The sequence below is a fragment of the Geotrypetes seraphini genome, chromosome 7, assembly GCF_902459505.1.
Source record: "Geotrypetes seraphini chromosome 7, aGeoSer1.1, whole genome shotgun sequence".
Taxonomy (NCBI): Eukaryota; Metazoa; Chordata; class Amphibia; order Gymnophiona; family Dermophiidae; genus Geotrypetes; species Geotrypetes seraphini.
In genome coordinates this window covers 1,769,360-1,791,715 of record NC_047090.1, presented here as the reverse complement: position 1 = coordinate 1,791,715, position 22,356 = coordinate 1,769,360, and the positions used below count along the sequence as shown (strand labels likewise).

General features: G+C 44.0%; 1 protein-coding gene across 1 annotated transcript in view; it reads right to left on the bottom strand.

Annotated features, from left to right (window-relative positions):
• Positions 1-22,356, bottom strand: part of LOC117363647 — a 135,028-nt gene that overhangs the window by 111,639 nt on the left and 1,033 nt on the right. Inside the window, exons 2-4 of the mRNA XM_033951738.1 lie at positions 18,888-19,021; positions 10,604-10,763; positions 6,350-6,488 (exon numbers count right to left, since the gene is read on the bottom strand). Of these exons, the coding sequence (XP_033807629.1) occupies positions 6,350-6,488; positions 10,604-10,763; positions 18,888-19,021 (433 nt within the window). The remainder of the gene's footprint in view (positions 1-6,349; positions 6,489-10,603; positions 10,764-18,887; positions 19,022-22,356) is intronic.

Genomic DNA, 22,356 nt, shown 5'->3' with positions numbered 1-22,356 from the left:
CGAGCCCTAGACAAGGGTGATATAACCAATCTACAATTGGACAATAATCTCAATGCTCTACCTGATACACAGGACAGCCACTAGTGCAAAATATGATGGACAATATTCATAAAATGCCCTATGAACTAACATTAGTACTTTAAACTCAATTTGATACTTCTCTGAAAGCCAGTGAAACCTTTTAAAAAATGGTGTTGCATGGTCTCTGCAATGTTCTTTACCAAATAACTGCACTGAATATGGCTAAGACTGAGCTCCTTATCCTTCCGCCTAAACCCCCTCCCTCCCCCGTCCTCTATGTCTGTGGTCAATACTCTCCTCCCTGTCCTATCAGCTCACATCCTCGGGGTCATCTCTGACGCCTCTCTTTCCTTCTCCGCTCAGATCAAACAAACTGCTAAAGCTCAAAAAAAGTCCAAGTGCCTATCCAAGATGGCTGCTGATGTGTTTAACTGAGTGATACACCTATGAAAGTTTGCTCTAAAATTAGCTTTGTTGGTGATTCTTATCACAATAAATACCTGGAAAGGTGGAAGAAGAGAGGGAAGAGTGCCGCCGGAGCTTCGCGGAACTCCGGTACAGCTGTCTTCGTCAACATTGAGGAATTGATGAGGTGCATGCAAGGCGTCTCAGTTTCGTCAATGACGCCCCCGCTAGAGACACTCCAGAGAAGTGGGATGGAGATGATTTCTCAGGGTTTAGAAACAACATTAAGTCCCAACGTGAGAGCACCTCCCCTACATCCTCAAGCCACTATCTCCCGGCGGGTGGAAGTCGGACTGCAACCTCCCCTGGAGGCTATGGGGAACGGTGAGGCGAGTATTGATTCAGGCTCTCAGATATTACAAGGGGGCCTGAATATGGATGAGGAAATTGTAACATCAGGGATTGGACCTACCCAGAAGAACGGACGAGGAGGAGTGCTGCCAGTTGGGAGCAAGTTATTACTAATATAAATTTGCAATGTCCAGTTATTGTAAAACCCCGAGAAGTTACACTAGATGCTTTGTGGGATCTGGTTGCCAACTTGGCAAAGACTGTGAATCCTCAGCTTATACAGATGGATGGGAAAATAAAAGAACAAGAAAAAGAAATTAATCAAATAAAACAGAAATTGGTGACTCACTGACTTCCTTGCAGAACCTCAAGAAGGACATGGCGATGCTTGAAAGGGGTCAGAGAAGAGCGACGAAAATGATAAAAGGTATGGAAAACCTTCCATACGCAGACAGGTTGGAAAGGCTGGGGCTCTTCTCCCTGGAAAAGCGGAGACTCAGAGGAGACCTGATAGTGACTTTCAAGATCATGAAAGGCATCGAGAAGGTAGACAGGGACAGATTCTTCAGACTATTGGGGACCACAAGTACAAGGGGGCACTTGGAGAAGCTGAAAGGGGACAAGTTTAGAACCAATGCTAGGAAGTTCTTTTTCACTCAGAGAGTGGTGGACACCTGGAACGCGCTGCCGGAGGTTGTGATAGGACAGAGTACACTACGGGGTTTTAAAGAAGGATTGAATAAATTCCTGAAAGATAGGGGGATTGAGGGATACAGATAGAGGTAGAGATGGGATATAGAGAGAGTATAGATAGAGACCAAGGGGAATTTAAGGGTTCAGACAAAGATCACCGTACAAGTCATGGGCCTGATGGGCCGCCGCGTGTGCGGACTGCTGGTCGTGATGGACCTCTGGTCTGACCCAGCAGAGGCAACTTCTTATGTTTTAACATACAACAAGAATTAAAATCCTCAAATCAAATACAAGAGACACTAATTAAAGACAACATTAATAAGAAGAAAGACAGAGACATTTGAAAATTTTTCTCAGAATAATAACCTCAGACTGGTTAATTTCCCTAGGGTTACATTGGTAACCACTCGGGAAATGTTAAAACGTTATTTATTAGAAGTACTGGAAGTCCCTGAGGCTTCACTACCTCCATTTATGCAGGTTTATTTCTTGCCGAGTACAACTCAGCAACAGGAAAAAAAAAAAATCAAGAACCAATAAATATTTCAGCATTATTGGAACAATCCGATAAGGAAGCTGTTACTCCTGCAACATTGGAAGTGACTGTTGCCCTTACACCGGATAAAAACTGGTTGTTGAGACTATTTTTCAAAAATAAGCAAAAAGAATTCCTAGGATTTAAGCTACAAATGTTTCCTGATTTGACAAGAGACACACAGAGGCGTAGATGAGAATTTGTTCTATTAAAACCTGGTGTTATAGCTCTTGGGGCAACTTTTTATCTTTGTCACCCTTGCAAATGTATAATACATTACAATTCTCAAAAATATGTTTTCTTCAAGCCTTATCACGACTGGATAAGGAAAAAATATGAAATAATTGATGCCTGTATCTCAATTAAACATGCATTAGTTTTCTAGAAATATTATTGTTTTCTTTTTCTCCGCTCAACTTACATTTTGGATCTTATTGAGAACTTGAGCTGATTTAAGCAAAACATTTATCTTTCATGTTTTAAACGGCTTTCTGTACAAGTTTGGGGCTCCTTTTACAAAGGTGCGCTAGCGTTTTTAGCGCACGTAGCGGATTAGTGCGTACTAGATGAAAAACTACCGCCTGCACAGGAGGAGGCGGTAGCGGCTAGCGCACGCTATTCTGCGCGTTAAGGCCCTAACGCACCTTCGTAAAAGGAGCCCTTAGTCTTGATTTGTAACTTGAAAACCAAACAGGTCCTGTCGGAAATTACCTACCAAAATGTGTATCTTATATTTTTGCTCAGCAAATTGCATTCCTGTACTATTGCCTCTTAAGGTCTCTGCTCTCTGTATTTCCTCTGTATATCTGCATATTGTATTTCGCTGTGTATCCAGCTGTCCTTACTGTAAACCGCCTAGAAGTCGCAAGATTGTGGCGGTATAGAAGAATAAAGTTATTATTATTATTATAAATAAATAAACCAAACAAATGGTAAAGCTGGTCGCTTCTTCCTGTATAACATTACCTCTCCTTTCCAAGCACACTACCAAAACCCTTATCCATTTGTCACCTCTTGCTTAGACTACTGCAACTCGCTTCTCTCAGGTCTTCTGCTCAAACGACTCTCACCCCTTCAATCCGTTCAAAATTCTGCTGCACGACTTATATTCTGCCAGAGCTGCCGTACTCACATTACCCCCTCAAGTTCAAGTTTAATTAATTTTAATATACCGACCATCGAGGTGCACCTGGCCGGTTTACAATGCTAAAAATGAAAGGTTAAAATAAATTTTTGTAGGGGGAGGGAATGTGAACATTAAATAGATAAATTACAAATACGAACATGAGCTTGAGGGGAAAGTTAATAATCTATTCCGCCTGTACCTTGCAGTTCTAAGCGGATTACATTAGAAGATGGCTGGACATTTCCAGGAAGTTACAAATTAGGCTTTGAGGAGCAATTGAGGAAAGATAGCAAGAGGGGTGGGGAGACAACGGGGAGATTGCAGGGAAGGGGAGGAGAACTCTAAAGATTAGGGGAGTTAAGAGGACTCTAAAGATTTTTTGAATAGCAGAGTTTTGAGTTCTTTTTGAAATGATTTAAAGTCACTTGTTGCTGTCAGCTGGTTGGAGATAGAGGGGTCAAGTTTCGCTGCCTGCGTCGCTAGGAGGCCGTCATAATAATAATAATCTTTATTCTTCTATACCGCCACAATCTTGCGACTACTAGGCAGTTTACAGTCAAGGATGCTGGACATTCAGCGAAATACAATTTGCAGATATTCAGAGGGAATAAAGAGAGCAGAGACCTTAAGAAGGCAATAGTATAGAAGTACATTTTAAGCAAAGTAAAATTGCAATTAGATGAAGATAACAGATTATATAAATCACAGTGATGCAAAATCAGGGGGATAATTGATGGGGGAGAGAGAGGGGAGAACGGATCAATTGTTTAGCTATTTCTGGAATAGGTATGTTTTTAGGCGTTTCCTAAATTCCCCGTAAGTAGTGAGCGAGAGCAGTTGGTCTAAGTCTTTACTCCATAAGGCTGCTTGGTGGGAGAGAAGGTGTTCGTGGTGTTTTTTCATTTTGCAACCTCTAACTGGAGGGGAAATGAATTTTGAGTGTGTGTTTCTCTTGTGTTTGTTATTAGAAAAGGAGAAAAGGTCGGTTATGTACCTGGGGGTAAGGCCGTATAGTACTTTGAAGCAGAGGCAGGCAAATTTAAACCTTACTCGGGCTTCCGTTGGCAGCCAGTGCAGCTGTCGATAGTAAGGTGTCATGTGGTCGAATTTCTTCAGCCCGAAGATAAGTCTGACCGCAGCATTTTGCATATTCTTTTGTGAGATTGCTAGGTAGACGATGTTGCAGTAGTCAAGTTGACTCAGTAGGAGAGATTGTACTAGGAGTCGGAATGTTGACGTATCGAAGTATGATTTAATGGTTCTGAGTTTCCAGAGAGTAAGAAAACCCTTTTTGAATAGGGAGTCCACTTGTTCCTTCATTGTTAGACATTGGTCTAGAGTGACACCTAATATCTTCATGGTGGGCTGGATAGGGTAGTTGAGTTTATTGATGCATAATGGGGTTTTATTGTCAAGCGCGTGAGGAGAGGCAACGAAGAATTTTGTTTTTTCTAGGTTGAGTTTGAGCTTGAAATCAGTCATCCATTGTTCCATCTCATTTATGGCAGCGGATGCATTGGGAATGGTTTCTGAGATAGAGTGGGTGAATGGGATAATGATTGTAAAGTCGTCTGCGTAGCTGAATAGTTCTTCTTGCGCTGAGTTCCCTTGAGTAGTGGGTAGGAGAATGGGGTCTGGGTTCTCCTTAGTCTGGATGTGAGGTTTCAATTTAGGCGGTTGTGTAGGTAGGTAGGTGCAGTTCTGTTTATTGCTTTGAATAGTAGACAGTAAAATTTAATTACATCATTAAAAACAAATTAATTAAAGGGAAGAGGGGGGGAGGAAAAAACACCAGGAATGGGGATCGCTTCTTAAAAGCGGTTCGTGTTTATTTTGCAGGCTGTTGGAAATATTTAGACGCTATGGTATGTGTCTTGGAATAAGTCACTTCATTGGCTCCCCATCCAATTCCGTAAACACTTCAAAATCCTCTTACTGACTTACAAGTGCATTCACTCTGCAGCCCCCCAATATCTCTCCTCACTTATCTCCCCCATGCCACCCCCCCCCCCCGTGAACTGTTCATCAGGTAAGCCCCTTTTATCTGTACCCTTCTCCTCCACTGCTAACTCCAGACTCCGTCTCTTCTATCTTCCAGTGCCGGATGCCTGGAACAGACTGCCTGAATCAATACGTCAAGCTCCATCTCTAACAGTATTCAAATCCAAGCTGCTTTCAACTCCTAACTCTCGTTCACCATATGATACCTATGTCCATCCTGTCATTCTCTCTGCAAAAAACTCCCCAACCCTATATGTCCTGTCTGTCCAAATTAGATTGTAAGCTCTTCTGAGCAGGGACCGTTTATTGCATGTTAAATATACACCTTTCAGCACTACAGAAACAATAAATAGTAGAAGTAGAAGTGCTGTAGCATTTTGCTAAATTTTAAGCCCCTATAAATATCATCACAGTTAATCCAAGAAATAAGGCAGTGTATTGCAAACTGTGTGGTGTGGCCACAAGACACCGGTGAGGAGGAGAGGCTCCAGCTGCCTAAAGGACATGTCTCTCGTGGCGAGAGGCATGTGCTGCAGGAAGTCAGCTGGCGCCTCTCCTCTGTTAACACCCCCTCCTCCATTGGTGGCTCAGAACCCCATCTGGACGTCGTAATAACATCACACATGTGATGTCATCGCATCGTCTGTGTATTTCCAGATGCCATCCAGCCACAGCCCCGAGTTTAGTGTGCCACAGCTCCGGAGAGTTTGTGAGACACTGAAATAAAGTCTGAATAAAGTAGCTCCCTCTAAGCTGAGTGGGAGTCCTCCATCTATAGTCCTGCCCATGGGGGGTTACTGTTTCACAATCATATTTTCAGTGGTGAGGGACAGATAGACTTTACAGGATGCCAGGGAACCTGTCTGTCCTTAGTGATTGAAAACACAATATTGAAGCACTCCCTTCCCCCCCCCCCCCACAGGGCAGCAATGTAATCGGAAGACTCCCACTTAGCTTAGAGGAAACAGTGTGGTCGGAGCTATGTCATCAATGGCTGTTCCTGCTGTGCATGCCAAGAAATATCTGTCCTCCTGCATGTCTTTATAGGTATTTTACAAAAGGCTTTTTGCATTTGGCAGAATCTTTTGTAAAATACTGCTGAAACTGAGCACATTCCAACCTGGATAACTGAATTCTGATTGCATCGTTTATGTAAAAATGGGTCTTAGATAATGCAACAACCATCCTATCTTTCAAAAATATAAAACTGTACTTACCCATATCTAGTATTGTAAATAGTTATTCCTTTTGCTCCCGGTAGTGAATATTGTGCTTCGATCACCCAGTCATTGGCAATGTTCAGCCATTTTTCCCCATTTGATATTTGCCATTGGTATTCATTGGATCTAGAATGGCCTGTTTTACAGACACGAGAAAGGACATAGGCATATTGTGAGCTGAGCTCTTCAAGACTGCCTTTTCAACATTAAACACACATTTTCAAGAAATTCCAGACTGAAATAAAACCAGTGGAAGCAATCATGTTATTTAGGAAGACTGCAAGCCCCCAAAAGCACAAAGGGTCTTCAAGTTCTGGGCAATTAAAAATCTTCTTTATTGTTGGACCCAACAAGGGCCATGTTTTGGCCTACCTGCCTGAATCAGGGGTCAGTCGAAGAAATAAGTAAAACGAGTATGCCTATGCAATTAAAGAAAACAAATGTTGCCTTAGATGTGTCTGGGGACTAACAGTGTTCCTTCCCCACCAGAATCGATGCTTTGCACAAATGTACTGCCAAAACCCTTTTTCCTTTGTGGCAACCAAAGACAAAAGAGTAGGAGAGGCAGCATGCCTGTTAGCCTGTTCCTTGAGAGGATTTGGAGAAGAAAGGAAAATATCCTTCCTTTCCAAGTTCAACAGCAGGACAAGTATTTTTCAAGATTTGAGATTTGTGAAAGAGTTGATGGACTGAAGAAAGAAAGTCTCGACAAAAGATTCTGATTTTCCCCAGTTAAGAATATTTTTATATATGGTCTATATATAAACATTTTGGAAGTAAAGAAATGGAAGGGTTGAGTGAACATCCAGCTTGAAGAGCCAATCTTCCTGACCCCAAGGGTTGCATACTCAAGTTTCTCTCTCCACACCCTCTGTAACCCTTGGAGCTGCCCAAACTCCACTTTCCAGAGGGACTGGCTATGCTTATAAACATACATGCAAATACTAAGCTCTTTCGAAAATGCACCCCACAGAAAGCTCTACCCAGTCTGGGTAAACCAAGGGCCTTCCGCCTTCATGTGCATTTCAGGAGGTCAATTTACACAAGTCTTTCTGTAAGTAGAGCACTGTTTTCACTGCAGAAATTCCTTGAAAAATTGTTCTCCTATGCTTTCTAAAATAGGTCTCTTAAGTTATCTGGGGAATGGATCCATGGATTGCTTGGTGAAAGCAAGCCAGGTCTTTTTAGGAAGTTAATACTGTATAAATTAATTAAAAGTAGTTGGATTTCTTTTTTCTGGTTTGTGCAAACTTATGTAGGAAGGTATTTACTAATATGCATTAAGGGCCCAATTCTACAGTAAATATGTTGCCTACAAAATCTACGCCAATTACTACGGCACTAAGCATGATTCTATAAAAATTATACACACCTTAAGAATCATGTTTATCACTGCTTAACATAGAAACATGATTGCAGATAAATACGAAATGGCCCATCTAGTTTGCCCATCCACAGTAACTATTATCTCTTCCTCTCTCAAAGAGATCTCACGTGCCTGTCCCAAGCTTTCTTGAATTCAGACATAGTCTCTGTCTCTACTACTTCTTCCGGGAGACCCCATAGAAATCATATCTAGATTTCCTAAAAGCCTTGGACAAGGTACCCCATGAACGCCTACTTCGGAAACTGAAGAACCATGGGATGGAAGGAGATGTACATAGATGGATCAGAAACTGGTTGGCGGGTAGGAAACAGAGGGTAGGAGTGAAGGGCCACTACTCGGACTGGAGGAGGGTTACGAGTGGGGTCCCGCAGGGCTCGGTGCTTGGGCCGCTGCTATTTAATATATTCATAAATGATCTAGAAACGGGGACGAAGTGCAAAATAATAAAATTTGCAAACGACACCAAACTATTTAGTGGAGCTAAAGAGGACTGCGAAGAATTGCAAAGGGATTTGAACAAACTAGGGGAATGGGCGACGAGATGGCAGATGAAGTTCAACGTTGAGAAATGTAAAGTATTACATGTGGGAAGCAGAAATCCGAGGTACAACTATACGATGGGAGGCATGTTATTGAAGGAGAGTACCCAAGAAAGGGACTTGGGGGTAATGGTGGACATGACAATGAAGCAGACGGCACAGTGAGCAGCAGCCGCTAAGAGAGCGAATAGAATGCTAGGTATAATCAAAAAGGGTATTACTACCAGAACGAAAGAAGTTATCCTGCCGTTGTATCGGGCGATGGTACGCCCGCACCTGGAATACTGCATCCAATATTGGTCACGTACCTAAAAAAGGATATGGCGATACTCAAGAGGGTTCAGAGGAGAGCGACACGTCTGATAAAAGGTATGGAAAACCTTTCATACACTGAGAGATTGGAGAAATTGGGTCTCTCTTCCCTGGAGAAGAGGAGACTTAGAGGGGATATGATAGAGACTTACAAGATCATGAAGGGTGTAGAGAGGGACAGATTCTTCAAACTTTCAAAAAAATAAAAGTACAAGAGGGCATTCGGAAAAGTTGAAAGGGGACAGATTCAAAACGAATGCTAGGAAGTTCTTCTTTACCCAATGTGGTGGACACCTGGAATGCGCTTCCAGAGGGCATAATAGGACAGAGTAGGGTACTGGGGTTCAAGAAAGGATTGGACAATTTCCTGCTGGAAAAGGGAATAGAGGGGTATAGATAGAGGATTACTGCATAGGTCCTGAACCTATTGGGCTGCCGCGTGAGCGGACTGCTGGGCACGATTAACCTCAGGTCTGACCCAGCGGAGGCATTGCTTATGTTCTTATGAGACTGTTCCACACATCTACAACCTTTCTGTAAAAAAAATTTCCTTAGATTACTCCTGAGCCTATCGCCTGTTAACTTCATCGTATGCCCTCTCATCCCAGAGCTTCCTTTCAAATGAAAGAGACTCGACTCGACTCATGCACATTTATGCCACATCGGTATTTAAATGTCTCTATCATATGTCCCCTCTCCTGCCTTTCCCAGTCTAAAGTTTACATATTGAGATCTTTAAGTCTGTCCCTATACGCTTTATGAGAAAGACCACCCACCATTTTAGTAGCCTTCCTCTGGGCTGATTCCATCCTTTTTATATCTTTTTGAAGGTGCGGCCTCTAGAATTATACACAATATTCTAAATGAGGTCTCACCAGTCTTATACCTCCTTTTTCCTACTGGCCATACCTCTTCCTGTGCACCCTAGCATCCTTCTAGCTTTCGCCATCACCTTTTCAACCTGTTTGGCCACCTTAAGATCATCACATACAATCCCACCCAAGTCCGCTCTTCTGTCATAACCGTTCCTTTGGGTTTTTGCAGTGCAAATGCATGACCTTGCATTTCTTAGCATTCAATTTTAGCTGCCAAATTTCAGACCATTCTTCAAGTCTCGCTAGGTCTTTCTTCACGTTCTTCACATCATCCAGGGTGTCTACTCTAGTGCAGATTTTGGTATCATCCACAAAGAGGCAAATCTTACCTGACAGCTCTTCAGCAATATGACGCTGGAGGACCTTACCAGACTAGCACAAAACCGATCTCTTTTTAGATCTGTAATTTATCAAGTTGCTAGGACTCGAACATGAGTCGATGGCACCTAACTAACCCAATTTGCACAAGCAATTTAACTGAATAACAAATAATTAGCACCAATGACAGCTTGCATTGCACATGACTTAATTTTATAAGATGCGATTTTCTCTCTAAATTGTAAAAATTGTTTATAAAATTATGATCCATAAGGTCAAAGAATGTCTAGAATTTGCACATAAGACCTAATATATGTCCGAGTTTTTATTTATGGGGCTCCCTCACTGGGAAGGACAGCTAGCAAGAAGGGCAGGGCTCAGTCTGAGAGAAAGGTAAAATTCCTAGAGCATAAACAGAACAGGGAGGCCCAAAACAAGGAAGAAAGGGCTGCAGTGTCTGTATATAGGCCTAGGGAACTGCCCCTCCACTCTATATGTGTAAGAGAATAGAAAATTGCTAAGGAAAGACTAGTCTTTTCCATGAACATCTTGATGTCACGACCAGAGTTTGGTCTGGGACTGTTTAAGGCTGTCTGAGCTTCTGTATATCAGGTATAATTCTAGACAAATGCCAGCTTGTGAAGTAACAGGCTTTGGTTTATTTGGCTGAAGCAATAAAGAGTTTTTGGTTTACCTTTATCCCTTTATTTCTGTGGAGGCTCAGTGCTGCCGCCATGCTCATGTACCACAGATCTATAAAAAAAAAAAAAAGCCAAAGCAACAGTCTAAAATTCAGTTTTGGATCCAAGCAGGTTCTTACCTGTCTGTGGCTGCTCACTGTCAGAGTCTGAATTGTCATCATGTTTGTATTTGCAGTGGGACCCGTTTTTGCAGTTCCCATTCAGATAGTATTTGCACACATGCAGGTATTCACAATCTGCTCCTTTCTTGCATTTTCCCTGATTGTAGTACTTGCAAGCCTGCAGAAACAAAACAATTCCAGTTTAAAAGTTAATGTGCGCTAAAATATGGCCAGGGGTGATTTTCTACCAAGACTTTTCTCCACTGAAGTCAGATGAAGGTTGCCAGTAGCCCAGATATGGTTAAAAAGTTTTCCTCAAAGAGAAGGCCTCTAGTTGTTTCTTTGTCCTCTGTTCTCTTTTTCCTACCTGTGTCCTCATTGTTACCTTACACATTCCCTTGATAATCATTTTCTAGTTAATCATATGGAGGGTTATTTCATAAAAACCTTGATCATGTACTATAACCCCCTTATAATTATGGTGATCCCTCAAAACCTACTATACCTACCTGTCTCCCACCCCAATAGCCCTTATGGCTGCAGTTGGCACTTATATGGCAGTATAGTAGGATTTTGGTGGGTTTCGGTGGCCTCACACTTTCCACCATAAATGTAGTGGTTAGAGTGTCTTATGTGCCTGGGTCCTTCTCTCTATATTCACTAGCCCACCCACCAGGTTACTTAAGACACCTGTGTGATGCTCTGTTAACCTTTTCCATACCAGATGCTACTGTGCTAGAGACAGCTATGTACTGTTTTATTCATATTTTTTTAGGGGGTGGCAACAACACCTACTATACTGCCATATAAGTGCCACCTGCAGCCATAAGGGCAATTGGGGTGGGAGACAGGTGGGTTTAGGGGAATTTTGGAGCGATCACCATGAACAATAAGGGGGTTATGGTGAGATATACATCCGATACCCTTTATGTGAGGTTCACAGGAGTGCTTTCTAAGGTGCCCCACTGCTCGACTGGGATGTCTATATGGCCAGTTCATTACAATACTAGCCCCTCCCACGTATAAATGGTACTGATGTGGATGTTTCTAACTTGTACGATTTTGTGGTTGAAAATGGCAAATAAAGTTAGATGCCCTAGCTGCCTAGACATTATGGCAGCCAAGATGTTCAAGTAGGGGATTTTCAAAAAAATATATATATATTTGGACATCCCATTTGAAAATAGCTGTTTCTCAGCCTCTGATTTTGGAAGTTTTGCGGGAATGTCCAAAGTTGAACTTAAGTAAATAATAGTAGCAGCAGGGATTCATTCACACCACAATGACAAAAAGAACAGTTGACAAAATCATAGAAAAAACGGAGAAAAAATAAACCTCAATTGTGGGCTGCCGGGACTACACAAGTGCCTTTTATGAGACAAAGTCGGGACTCACCGCTGGAGCTCGTGCTTTTGGCGACATATCTCATTGGGCTCACTAGCGCAGTGGCGTACCTAGCATATGACACCCAAGGCCCATCGTATTTTGACACCCCCCCCCCATCTGTATGAAAAACATGATTTTTAGTAACAATCCACACATCACACAAGAGTGTACCTAGGAAAAGGCAGCATCTTACATACTGCAGTGAGCAGTACAACATCAATACACCCATTGTAAAACTAAACAAGCCAGACTAGTACAGATCAATCCTACACAGTCAATCCTAACTGAAAACCATGTTTTTTGAACACACAGAAAACACCTTTGCCTAGTATGGAATATGTAATCACAAACTAACCCTTCTCCCTTTTACAAAACTGTAATGTGTTTTTTAGCCATGGTGGTAACAGTTCAGACTCTCATAGAATTCTGAGCAATTACCACCATGGCCGGTGCTAAAAAAACGCTCTACAGTTTTGTAAAAGGGGAGATAAAATAGAAAAACATAGATAAAGGTTAAATTGAACCACCAAGAAGCTGGACTCTGCATACAATGCAACACCACAGAAACAGCAATGCATCTCCCCTAAAGCAAAAAAATAAATAAATATAATTTTTTTTCTACATTGTCTTCTCTGGTTTCTGCTTTCCTCATAGTCTTGTCACTCTCTTCCTTTCATCCACTGTCTACCTCTCTCTGCCCCTTCTATATATGGCATCTTCTCTCCTTGTATTCCCCTTCCATCTCTCCCTTCACCCCTATTATTCTGGCATCCAACTTCTTCCCTTCCCTCCTTCAATGGTCTGGCATCTCTCTCCTCTTCTTCCCTTCCCTCTCCCACACCCCCATGGTCTGGCATTTCACTCTCTCCTCTCCCTTCCCCCCCCTTCCATCAGATTCTGCCCCCTTTCTTTCCCTTCAACCCAATTCCATCCAGTATCTTTCCCCCTTATGTCTCTCTCTCCTTTCCCTGTACACCAATTCCATCAGCATCTGCCCCCTTTCTCTCCCTCCACCACCCTTCCATACCACCCTAACCTCCTTTTTCTCCCTCCACCACCCTTCTATACTCCTCTCTCCCTCCAAACCAGCAAGGTCCCATGATGACTGCTTAGGTTGCCTCTGCCTCTGGAAGATGTAAGTGATGTTGGAGGGGGTGGGCCGGCAGACGCAGGGAGTTGCGGCAAGGTTCCGCAATGACTGCAGCTGCCGGTCCACCCCTCCCGACGTCACTTACGTCTTCCGGAGGCAGAGGCGGCAAATGCAGTCATCGTTGGTCCTTCCTGCACTTCAGTGCGGCTGCTGACTCTGCTTCAGAATAAGTACGGCAGCCGTGCTTAGGTGCAGGTGCCATTTAGAGCAGCTTGGAAGGTTCTGGATCCAGCCGGCTGTGTACCCCCCTAGGGCTGGCACCCGGAGCGGTCTGCCACTGTATGAGGGGACAAAAAATAATAAAAAGAATGGATAACTTGACCGATTTAGACATGCCATACAATTATAACCACAAAAATGTCATAAAATGTAATTCTAAACTCAAAAGACTCCAGACGAAAAGCAGACTATAGAAAGAAAACCAGAAAAGACCAAACCCATAGTACTAAGATCCAAATGCTAAAATCGGACATGTCCATTACGAAGAGACGTGTGGATCACCGCTAATTATAACGAGTGAGTCTTTAAAATATGAGACTGTAACGGATAGCCAGACCTGGTGGACGGAAGTGGCTGAGTGGCAGACTTCAGAGGGTGGTAGTTAACGGTACCCTCATTAAAACATCGGAGGTGACCAGTGGAGTACCGCAGGGCTCAGTCTTGGGCCCGCTCCTTTTCAACATATTCATAGGTGACCTAACTCAGGGGCTTCAAGGTAAGGTAACGTTATTCGCTGACGACGCCAAACTATGCAATATAGTGAGAGATGGCAATTCACCCGATAGTATGACACAGGACCTACATTTGTTGGAGCTTTGGTCCTCGACCTGGCAGCTAAGAAATGCAAGATCATGCACCTCGGCAGCAGAAATCCGTGCAGAATTTACACCTTGAATGGTGAGACCTTAGCTAGAACTTCAACAGAACGAGACTTGGGAGTGATCATCAGCGCAGACATGAAAACTGCTGATCATGTGGAGAAGGCTTCATCTAAGGCAAGACAGTTGTTAGATTGCATCCGCAGGAGTTTCGTCAGCCGGAAGCCTGAAGTCATAATGCCATTATACAGAACCATGGTGAGGCCTCATTTGCAATTCTGGAGGCCACACTACCGAAAAGATGTGTTGAGAGTAGAGTCGGTGCAACAGAAGGCCACCAGGATGGTCTCGGGGCTCAAGGATCTATTGTACGAGGAAAGGCTGAAAAATTTGCGGCTGTACTCACTCGAGGAACGTAGGGAGAGAGGCGACATGATCGAGACGTTTAAGTATATTAGCGGCCGTATCGAGATGGAAGAAGAGATTCTCTTTCTCAAAGGACCCTCAGCCACAAGAGGGCATCCGCTCAAACTCAGGGGCGGGAAATTTCATGGCGACACCAGGAAATATTTCTTCACCGACAGTGGTTGATCCTTGGAACGAGCTCCTGGTGCAGGTGATCGAGGCAAACAGCGTGCAAGAATTTAAGAGCAAATGGGATGCCCATGTGGGATCCCTTAGAGGGTTAAGCCAAGGGAACCTGTCACCAGGAGTGGGATCCCTAGGATAGTAGACTTGGGGGTGGGTCAGTAGAGTGGGCAGACCTGATGGGCTATGGCCCTTATCTGCCGTCATCTTCTATGTTTCTTATGAAGTGACAAATACTGGAGCCAAAAAGCACAGTTACTTACCGTAACAGGTGTTATCCAGGGACAGCAGGCAGATATTCTTTACGCATGGGTGACGTCACCGACGGAGCCCTCGGTACGGACCTTTTTACTAGAAAGTTCTAGTTGGCCGCACCGCGCGTGCGCGAGTGCCTTCTCGCCCGACGGAGGAGAGCGTGGTCCCCAGTTTCTTCATTTCCGCGGAGCGAAGAAGACGTGTGTTTTTCCAACTAGAACTTTCTAGTAAAAAGGTCCGTACCGAGGGCTCCGTCGGTGACGTCACCCATGCGTAAAGAATATGCTGCCTGCTTTTCCTGGGATAACCAGAGCACCGTGATGAAACTTGAATATGGATACCTATTTATACTTTTGAGTAAAATTGTGATGTGAACATGTCATAGAAAAGAATAAATAATGTGTAAACTAAAAACCAAGAACAACATATTGTAACACCAAACTCAGAATTAATGAAACAACATGCTAAAAGAAGTTAACCCCCCCTAAAATAGGGCATATACATACTTAAAATGATGGCTGGTTACAAACAGTATATAGACCTAAACAGGGCAAAAGTAAACATATGGGAAGTGAACAGTTGATAATACAGAGTGTATCTTGAAAACATAAGCCGATAGTAGCTGAAAGACAAGCCGGCCAGGTAGATGAAAAGTGAACCTGGGAAAGATCTAAACTATTGTACAAATGAGCTTCTATTAAAACCAAAGAATAAAACCACAGGACTTGGGAAAGTAAAAAAGGGAGAGTAAAATGGACTTACCGAAAAGGTCTCTGCACTGATGAGATAAACTCGTACGCAGAATAAATGTGAACACGCAACAGTGGGGCTATGATATTTGATCCGTTGAAAGAGGCGCCAAAAAAGTGTCAGCAGTGGACTGAATGTACACTGATAGGGGAGGGGTATCGGCCTGTTAAAAAATGCTGCTTTAATAAATAAATGAAAATACTGGTGAAAAGCTAAATAAAAACCCAAAACCATGATAAAATGCCGAACCTGAATTCAAGTGGTAGTGAAAGTAGCATAAGGCACCCGTAGTACTGTTAGTGCCAGAGCTGCTTAGAATAAAGAACCGTGCTGTACATGAGGAGAAAAAAGAAAGAATGAGGTGATAAGATGTAAAGTGCTGGCCCCTCACTGCACCACTTGATAAAACTAAGGAGCGATGTTCTAGAGCAGGGGTGCCCACACTTATTGGGCTTGTGAGCTACTTTTAAAATGACCAAGTCAAAATGATCTACCAACAATAAAATTTAAAAAAACCCCACAAAGCACACTGTACGCAGAGAAAATGTTAATAATCATTCCTATTCCAGGGTTTTTTCAAAGAGGTTAAGCAGATGACTCTATGGACTGTCACCTCAGTAACAACCATACAAAAACAGACAAATACCCCCCTCCCTTTTAACTAAACCATGATAGCAGTTTTTAGTTCTCTATTGTGGTTTAGTAAAAGGGGACAATAGTGTAAAATATAGCCAGCAGATATAAATTCAGACACATTTTGATCAGTAAATTTAAAATAAAATCATTTTTCTTACCTTGTTGTCTGGTGATTTCATGAGTCTCTGGTTGCACTTTCTTCTTCCGACTGTGCATCCAATCTTTCTTCCCTTCTTTTAGCCTGTATGCTTCCTCTCCTCCTGACCTCATTCCCCTCCCCCAACTTTTTCTTCCTCTCTTCCTGCCCTTTCTTTCTTTCTTTCTTCATGCCCCCTTTCTTTTTTTCTGTCTCCCTGCCTGCCTTCTTTCTTTCTTTCTCCTTGCCCTCCCCCAAGCCACTGCCAATCACGCTGCCATCGGGGAACAGGCTCCAAAGCCGCCGCCGCCCCAAGCTCTACCTACTTCGGGTCGACCAGCATTCCTCTCCCTGACGTCAATTCTGCCGTCGGAGAGGAAGGCTGATCGGCCCAATATCACGATCAATTGGGAGAAATGCTGCCGGGTCCTGCCTTCGCAGAAACTGAAAGTAGGCAGGACCCGTCAGCAAGAAGAGCAAATGGAAAGCTTCACTGACCTCTGTCTCCCGCCTTAGCCCGTAGCGAATGCATACTCCGGGGCTCTAACATGTGCATGTGGGCTTCCCTTCTCTTCCCCCCCTACGGACATAACTTCCGGTTTCGGAGAGAAGAGAAGGGAAGCCGGCACGCACACGTTAGAGCTCTGGAGATAAGTTCGCTACGGGCTAAGGTGAAATCTCCAAACCAGCTTTTTTTTTTTTTTTTTTTAATGTTGAGCAGCAGCGGCAGCAGCAGAATTTAGGTGGGCGGTCATCTACATTACCCGGGCGGACCACCTGGCTGAAAGACCCTAGGGAGAACACTGACTTGAATATAAACTGATCAGAATATAAACCGAGGTGATCCTTTTTTTCCCCTCAAATAGGAGGAAAAAAGGTTGACTCAAATATAAACTGGGGGTTTATATTCAAGTCCCCTTCCCTGCCAGGCTCTACCCCCAACCCCCAGCCCTCCTCCCTCACCTGCCCTGCCAGGCTCTGCACCCAGCCCCCCTCCCCTGCTCTTCCAGGCTCTGCTCCCTCCCTCCCTGCCTTGCCAGGATCTACACCCAGCCCTTCTCCCACCCTGCCCTGCCAGACTGCACCCAGCCCCCCTCCCTTCCTTGCCAGACTCTACACTCAGCCCCCCTCCCTTCCCTGATGCCTTGCAGGCCTCTCCCAAACCTGCTCTAAGCCCTGGTGGTCCAGCAGTGGGCCGGGACAGGAAAGATCCCTCCCGCCGCCTGTCCTAGTTGACTCTGGTACATCCCACCTCTCTCCCACCTCCAAGACTTTTTTAAAAAACTTACCTTTAAAGCCCTGGTGATCCAGTGGTGAACTGGAGCATGAGCAATCTTCCTACGCTCCTGCCCTGTGCAGAGCCGCTATCTGAAATGTCTGCTGCGAGTTCTCATGGCAATCTTGCGAGACTGTGGGAACTCACAACGTTGCTGCGAGAATTTGCAGCAGCTATTTCAGATAGCAGCTTTGCATGGGGCAGGAGAGTAGGAAGATCGCTCCTGCCCCAGTTCTCCATTGGACTACCAGGGCTTTAAAGGTAGGTTTTTTTTTTTTAAAAGCCTGGGAAGCGGGAGGGAGGTGGAATGTGTCAGAGTGGACCGGGACAAGGAGCAGAAGGAATCCCTCATGTCCTGGCCCATCGCTGGACCACCAGGGCTTACAGCAGGCCTGGGGAAGGCCTACAACAGGTCTTGGAGGGGGTGGGTGGGCACTGATCCAAACATAAACTGAGACACCCTCCCCCCCCATTTTGGATAATTTTTTTTGGCCCATAAATTTTGGTTTATATTTGAATGCATACGGTACGTTAAATTAGGGTTACTATATTCAGAGCCTCACAAACCCGCCCCGTTGCACCCCCATCCCCATCTTGCTCCTCCTCCAGCTCTGCCCAGTTCCACCGCAACTCCCGCCCTGTTCTGCCCCTAGCCCCGCCCCCTCAAAGCCTCATTTTTTCCCCCAAGTTCTAGCTGCATCTGGAGGACCTCAAGCATATGTGGATGTATGTGACGTTATCCGCGCATGCTCAGAGGCCTTCCAGATGCAGCCAGAGTTTGTTGGGGCTTTCCAAAACTGGAACAAACTGCCGGGTGTTGGAAAGTCTCTAAAAAGAGGACACATCCAGGTTTTCCCGGACGTCTTATAACCCTATGTTAGATCTCTAAGGGAGAGGAGGGGAAGCAGACTAGATAGGCCATATTGTCTTTATCCACCTTCATTTTTTTTCTGTTTATGTGTGTCAATGACTAAAAGAATTATATGGATAACAGTTAGAGAATGGCCTGGGGACAAATTTGTCCCCGTTTCCAGAGGAACTCAATTTCCCTATCCCGTCGCTGTCCTTGCCCCATTCCTGTAAGCTCTGCCTTAACTGCACAAGCCTCGGACATTTATGATTTTAAAGTGTCTGAGGCCTGTGAGGATTAGGAAACAGCTTGCAGGAATGGGGCAGGGACAGGAAAAGAACTCGCCGGGATAGGACGGGAAAATAAGTTCCAGCATTATTCTCCGATGTTTTAGGACCCTCCTACCCCTCCAGAAAAGTTTCCTTCCAAAAGTGAGCTAAGAAAACAGAAGCAATACCTCCTGCTTCAATTTCTTACGTCCAGCTCCATCACCAGCGTCATCCTCACTGTCACTGTCACTGTCCTTATTTGACTCTGAGGATTCCACGTCACTTTCTGAGCTCTTTTTCTCCTCATCCTCTTTATTCCATTCTGAAAGACAAGAGGAATCAAGAGATGAGATAACAGTCAGGGTTTAGGAGGCTCAGCGAATAAACACAGGGAAGAAGCAGAGCCTTTTACTTCTAAAAAGTGGATCAGCTCAAGTCAGCACTGGTTAGTGCCAATGAACACAATTTGGCTCCCTGTGAACAGGCCAAACAAAATTAAAAACCTCATGACAAGTGGCACTAATTAGCAGTATTGATGGTGGTTCCAGCAGAGATGTCATTTATTATTTATTTATTTAATCTACTTAGAAGAGTTTATAACTTGCATCATCCACAGCAGTGTTTCTCAATCCGCTAGGGCAGGGGCAAGCAATTCCGGTCCTCGAGAGCCAGAGCCAGGTCAGGTTTTCAGGATCTCCACCATGGGTATGTATGAGATGGATTTGCATGCACTGCTTCCTTGAGATGCAAATCTATCTCATGCACATTTATTGTGGATATCCTGAAAACCAGAACTGGCTCCAGATCTCGAGGACTGGAATTGCCTACCCCTGCCATAGGGAGTATGTACCAGGCAGATGCTGCTCAGCCAATCAAATTCACATCAGTACTGTCAGGCCTTCAGGCAAGGTGACAAATAGGGAGGGCTGGGTGGGTGAGCGATAGAGAGATATGGATGGAAGAAAGCGACAAAGCCGTATAATTTCATGGTTTGTAATGCAATAGAAAACCAAGGGCTTTGTTAAGTCAATGTTGCTATTCCTGTTTGTTCCTCATGCTTTTTGTATCGTTTGATTTGTTATATACACAATAAAAATTATTGAACTAAAAAAAAAAAATACTTTATCATTTGGATTTCAAAGATCTTATGTTCCTAGGTTGTCTTAAAATGTAATTTGAATATTATCACCATAAAATCATTGATGTAGTGCTCTGGTTTTCTGAAGCGTTGTCCAACAGAGGTGATATCTTGGTTGGCATTTCTGAAAGGCAAGGCCACTATGATATTTGCGTTTGAAAATAAAATGGAATGAGGTATTTGTGGTTACAGGATGCTGTTTAAAGAAAGCATACTTTAAACAAATGAAAGTGCCAGTAATGAAGCAACTTTCATGTCATGTGGGCTTAGCATAATAGAGAAAATGCAGTCATCACATAAAACTCTACATACAGTATCATCACATGATTTATCAATAAGACAAGTCAAGGATAACACAGCAAAAACTAAAAACAATGGCATATGGTGTTTCCCATTTTATGTCACTGGGGAAGCAGTCACACTGGAAATTTTGGGAGGAGGATCAATGAATACTGTATAGTAAAAGCAGTTGGCTTAGCAGGTTTTAAAAATGGTTTGAATACTTTCCTAAAAGTCCATAATGTATCGTACAATACAAAGGGAAAAAAAAAGGAACTGAAATGTAAAATAAACGAATTTGTCCACGCAACGTTTTGACCTGTGTCCCTTCCCCACTTCCTTCTTTGCCCTAAAAGTCCATAAGCCAATATTATTAAGACGGACTTGGGAAAATCCACTGCTTATTCCTAGGATAAGCATAAAATCTGTTTAACTCTTTTGGGATCTTGCCATGTATTTGTAACCTGGATTGACCACTGTTGGAAACAGGATACTGGGTTTAATGGATCTTTGGTCTGCTCCAGTATGGAGACTCGTATGTTCTCATTTGGAGTGTTGAAATGATGGCAGCCAGCCCATCATTCCCCTAACTGCCCACTTATATTGCAGTTAAGCCCCACACCGTGCACACTGCGCTTGGAGTACAGCCATTTTGAAGAAGGCTTTAGTAGAAGCGACTGGTTATAGCTCCTACTTCCAGGTTTTAAGCTACAGGGTGGGGGAGTGGGTTGGCTACTCATTAAGAGGGTACCACCAGCAGACCTAAGCAGGGGGGCCGGACTAGGCCTGATTTGGCTCAGCTGGGGGGGCCCTTTGGGTGGGCCAGGCCTGGCTCAGCCTAGCCTAGACAGGTGGACTACAAACCGTGCCTGGTCTAGACCAGCTAAGCCAGGGGGGATCCCACCAGAATTTTGTTTGTCTTGGAGTTGGTGAGTCACTAAGGGGATTGGGGATCAGGGGGATTACTGGACCTCCAGGGCCTCTTTTTTAGTATGGGGGGACCACTGGACCACCAGGGCTAGTTTTTGCGGGAGGGGAAAAAAACCCATATGGGGCAGGGTTGGTAGGAGGGAAGGTGTGCAGCTAGACATTTTTCCTCTCAATCAGGCCTTCCAACACTGCCTCAGAACTTGACATTAGGTTTCAGTAGCCCCTTGATTATGGATTTAAATACATTTAAAAGTGATCTGCTTGTGTTGACACCATTACAGCATTCAGAGAACACTAATGCCAGCGCAGGTCTGGCGCTGATCAACTTTAGCACTAGTGTTAGGTTTTGAGCATCAGGGCTTAGGTGTCTGTCTCTCTGTCTGCATTATTGTCCAGACTTTTGCTCTGTGTGCTCAGACCAGCCACTTCTTTTTTTCATTTCTCCATTTCTCTTTTCCTTGTTGGGTTCTCAAGCTGCTTTCAGCTTCATCCCCTCCCCCTTCTCTATCTGGCTCACGTTCTCTCTTCTCTGACCTTGTTTTCTTGGCTTATCTAGTAAGGAACAGTTGAAAGCTGAATATTTTTTCCAGCATATGGCCTTGAGGAAGGGCACATTAGGGATCTGAGAATTAACTGAGGGAGGACAAAAAAGCTGAACACGTGACCGGGGCATTGAATACTCTTGCAACAGACTTGCCATAAAATCTGACCTCTGCATAGATTCCATTCGCCCTCCTCTGTGCACATGACATGTCATGAATATTCATTTTAGAAATCCTGAGCAGCAGGAAAGAACTACAGCACTGACAGAGATATAAATCTGACCTTCCCAAAGAATGCCTCTACTACAGAGGAGACACTGGATTCTTTGGGGGGAATCGCTAAGAGTTGGACTCACTTATATCACCGTGCATTTAATAATGGCACTAAATCCTTAAATGCATGGATTTTACCGCCCAATTATTAAAACAGCTCACTGTGGTCTTTTCTAGCAGCCTCCAATTGTACTAAGCAAATGTAGTACAATGAGGTCATTAATATTAAAATTACCTCTCCCGCGATTCTTAAAAAGGAACGCCCCCTCCATTTATGAGGAATCAGGCCGATATTGACTGGCAGGGTCTGAGCTGTCATAGCCTGAGCGCTGATTGGCTCATGCACTGACAGGAAAATGAAGCAGCTCAGACCCGCTACCAGCCCCAATTTCTCATAAAAGTAGGCCCAAAAAAGCTTGGTGGTCTAGTGCAACCCCCCCCCCCCCCTATGCAGAAGATTGGCAAGCTTTTTTTTAATGGGAGCTTCTGGTGTGT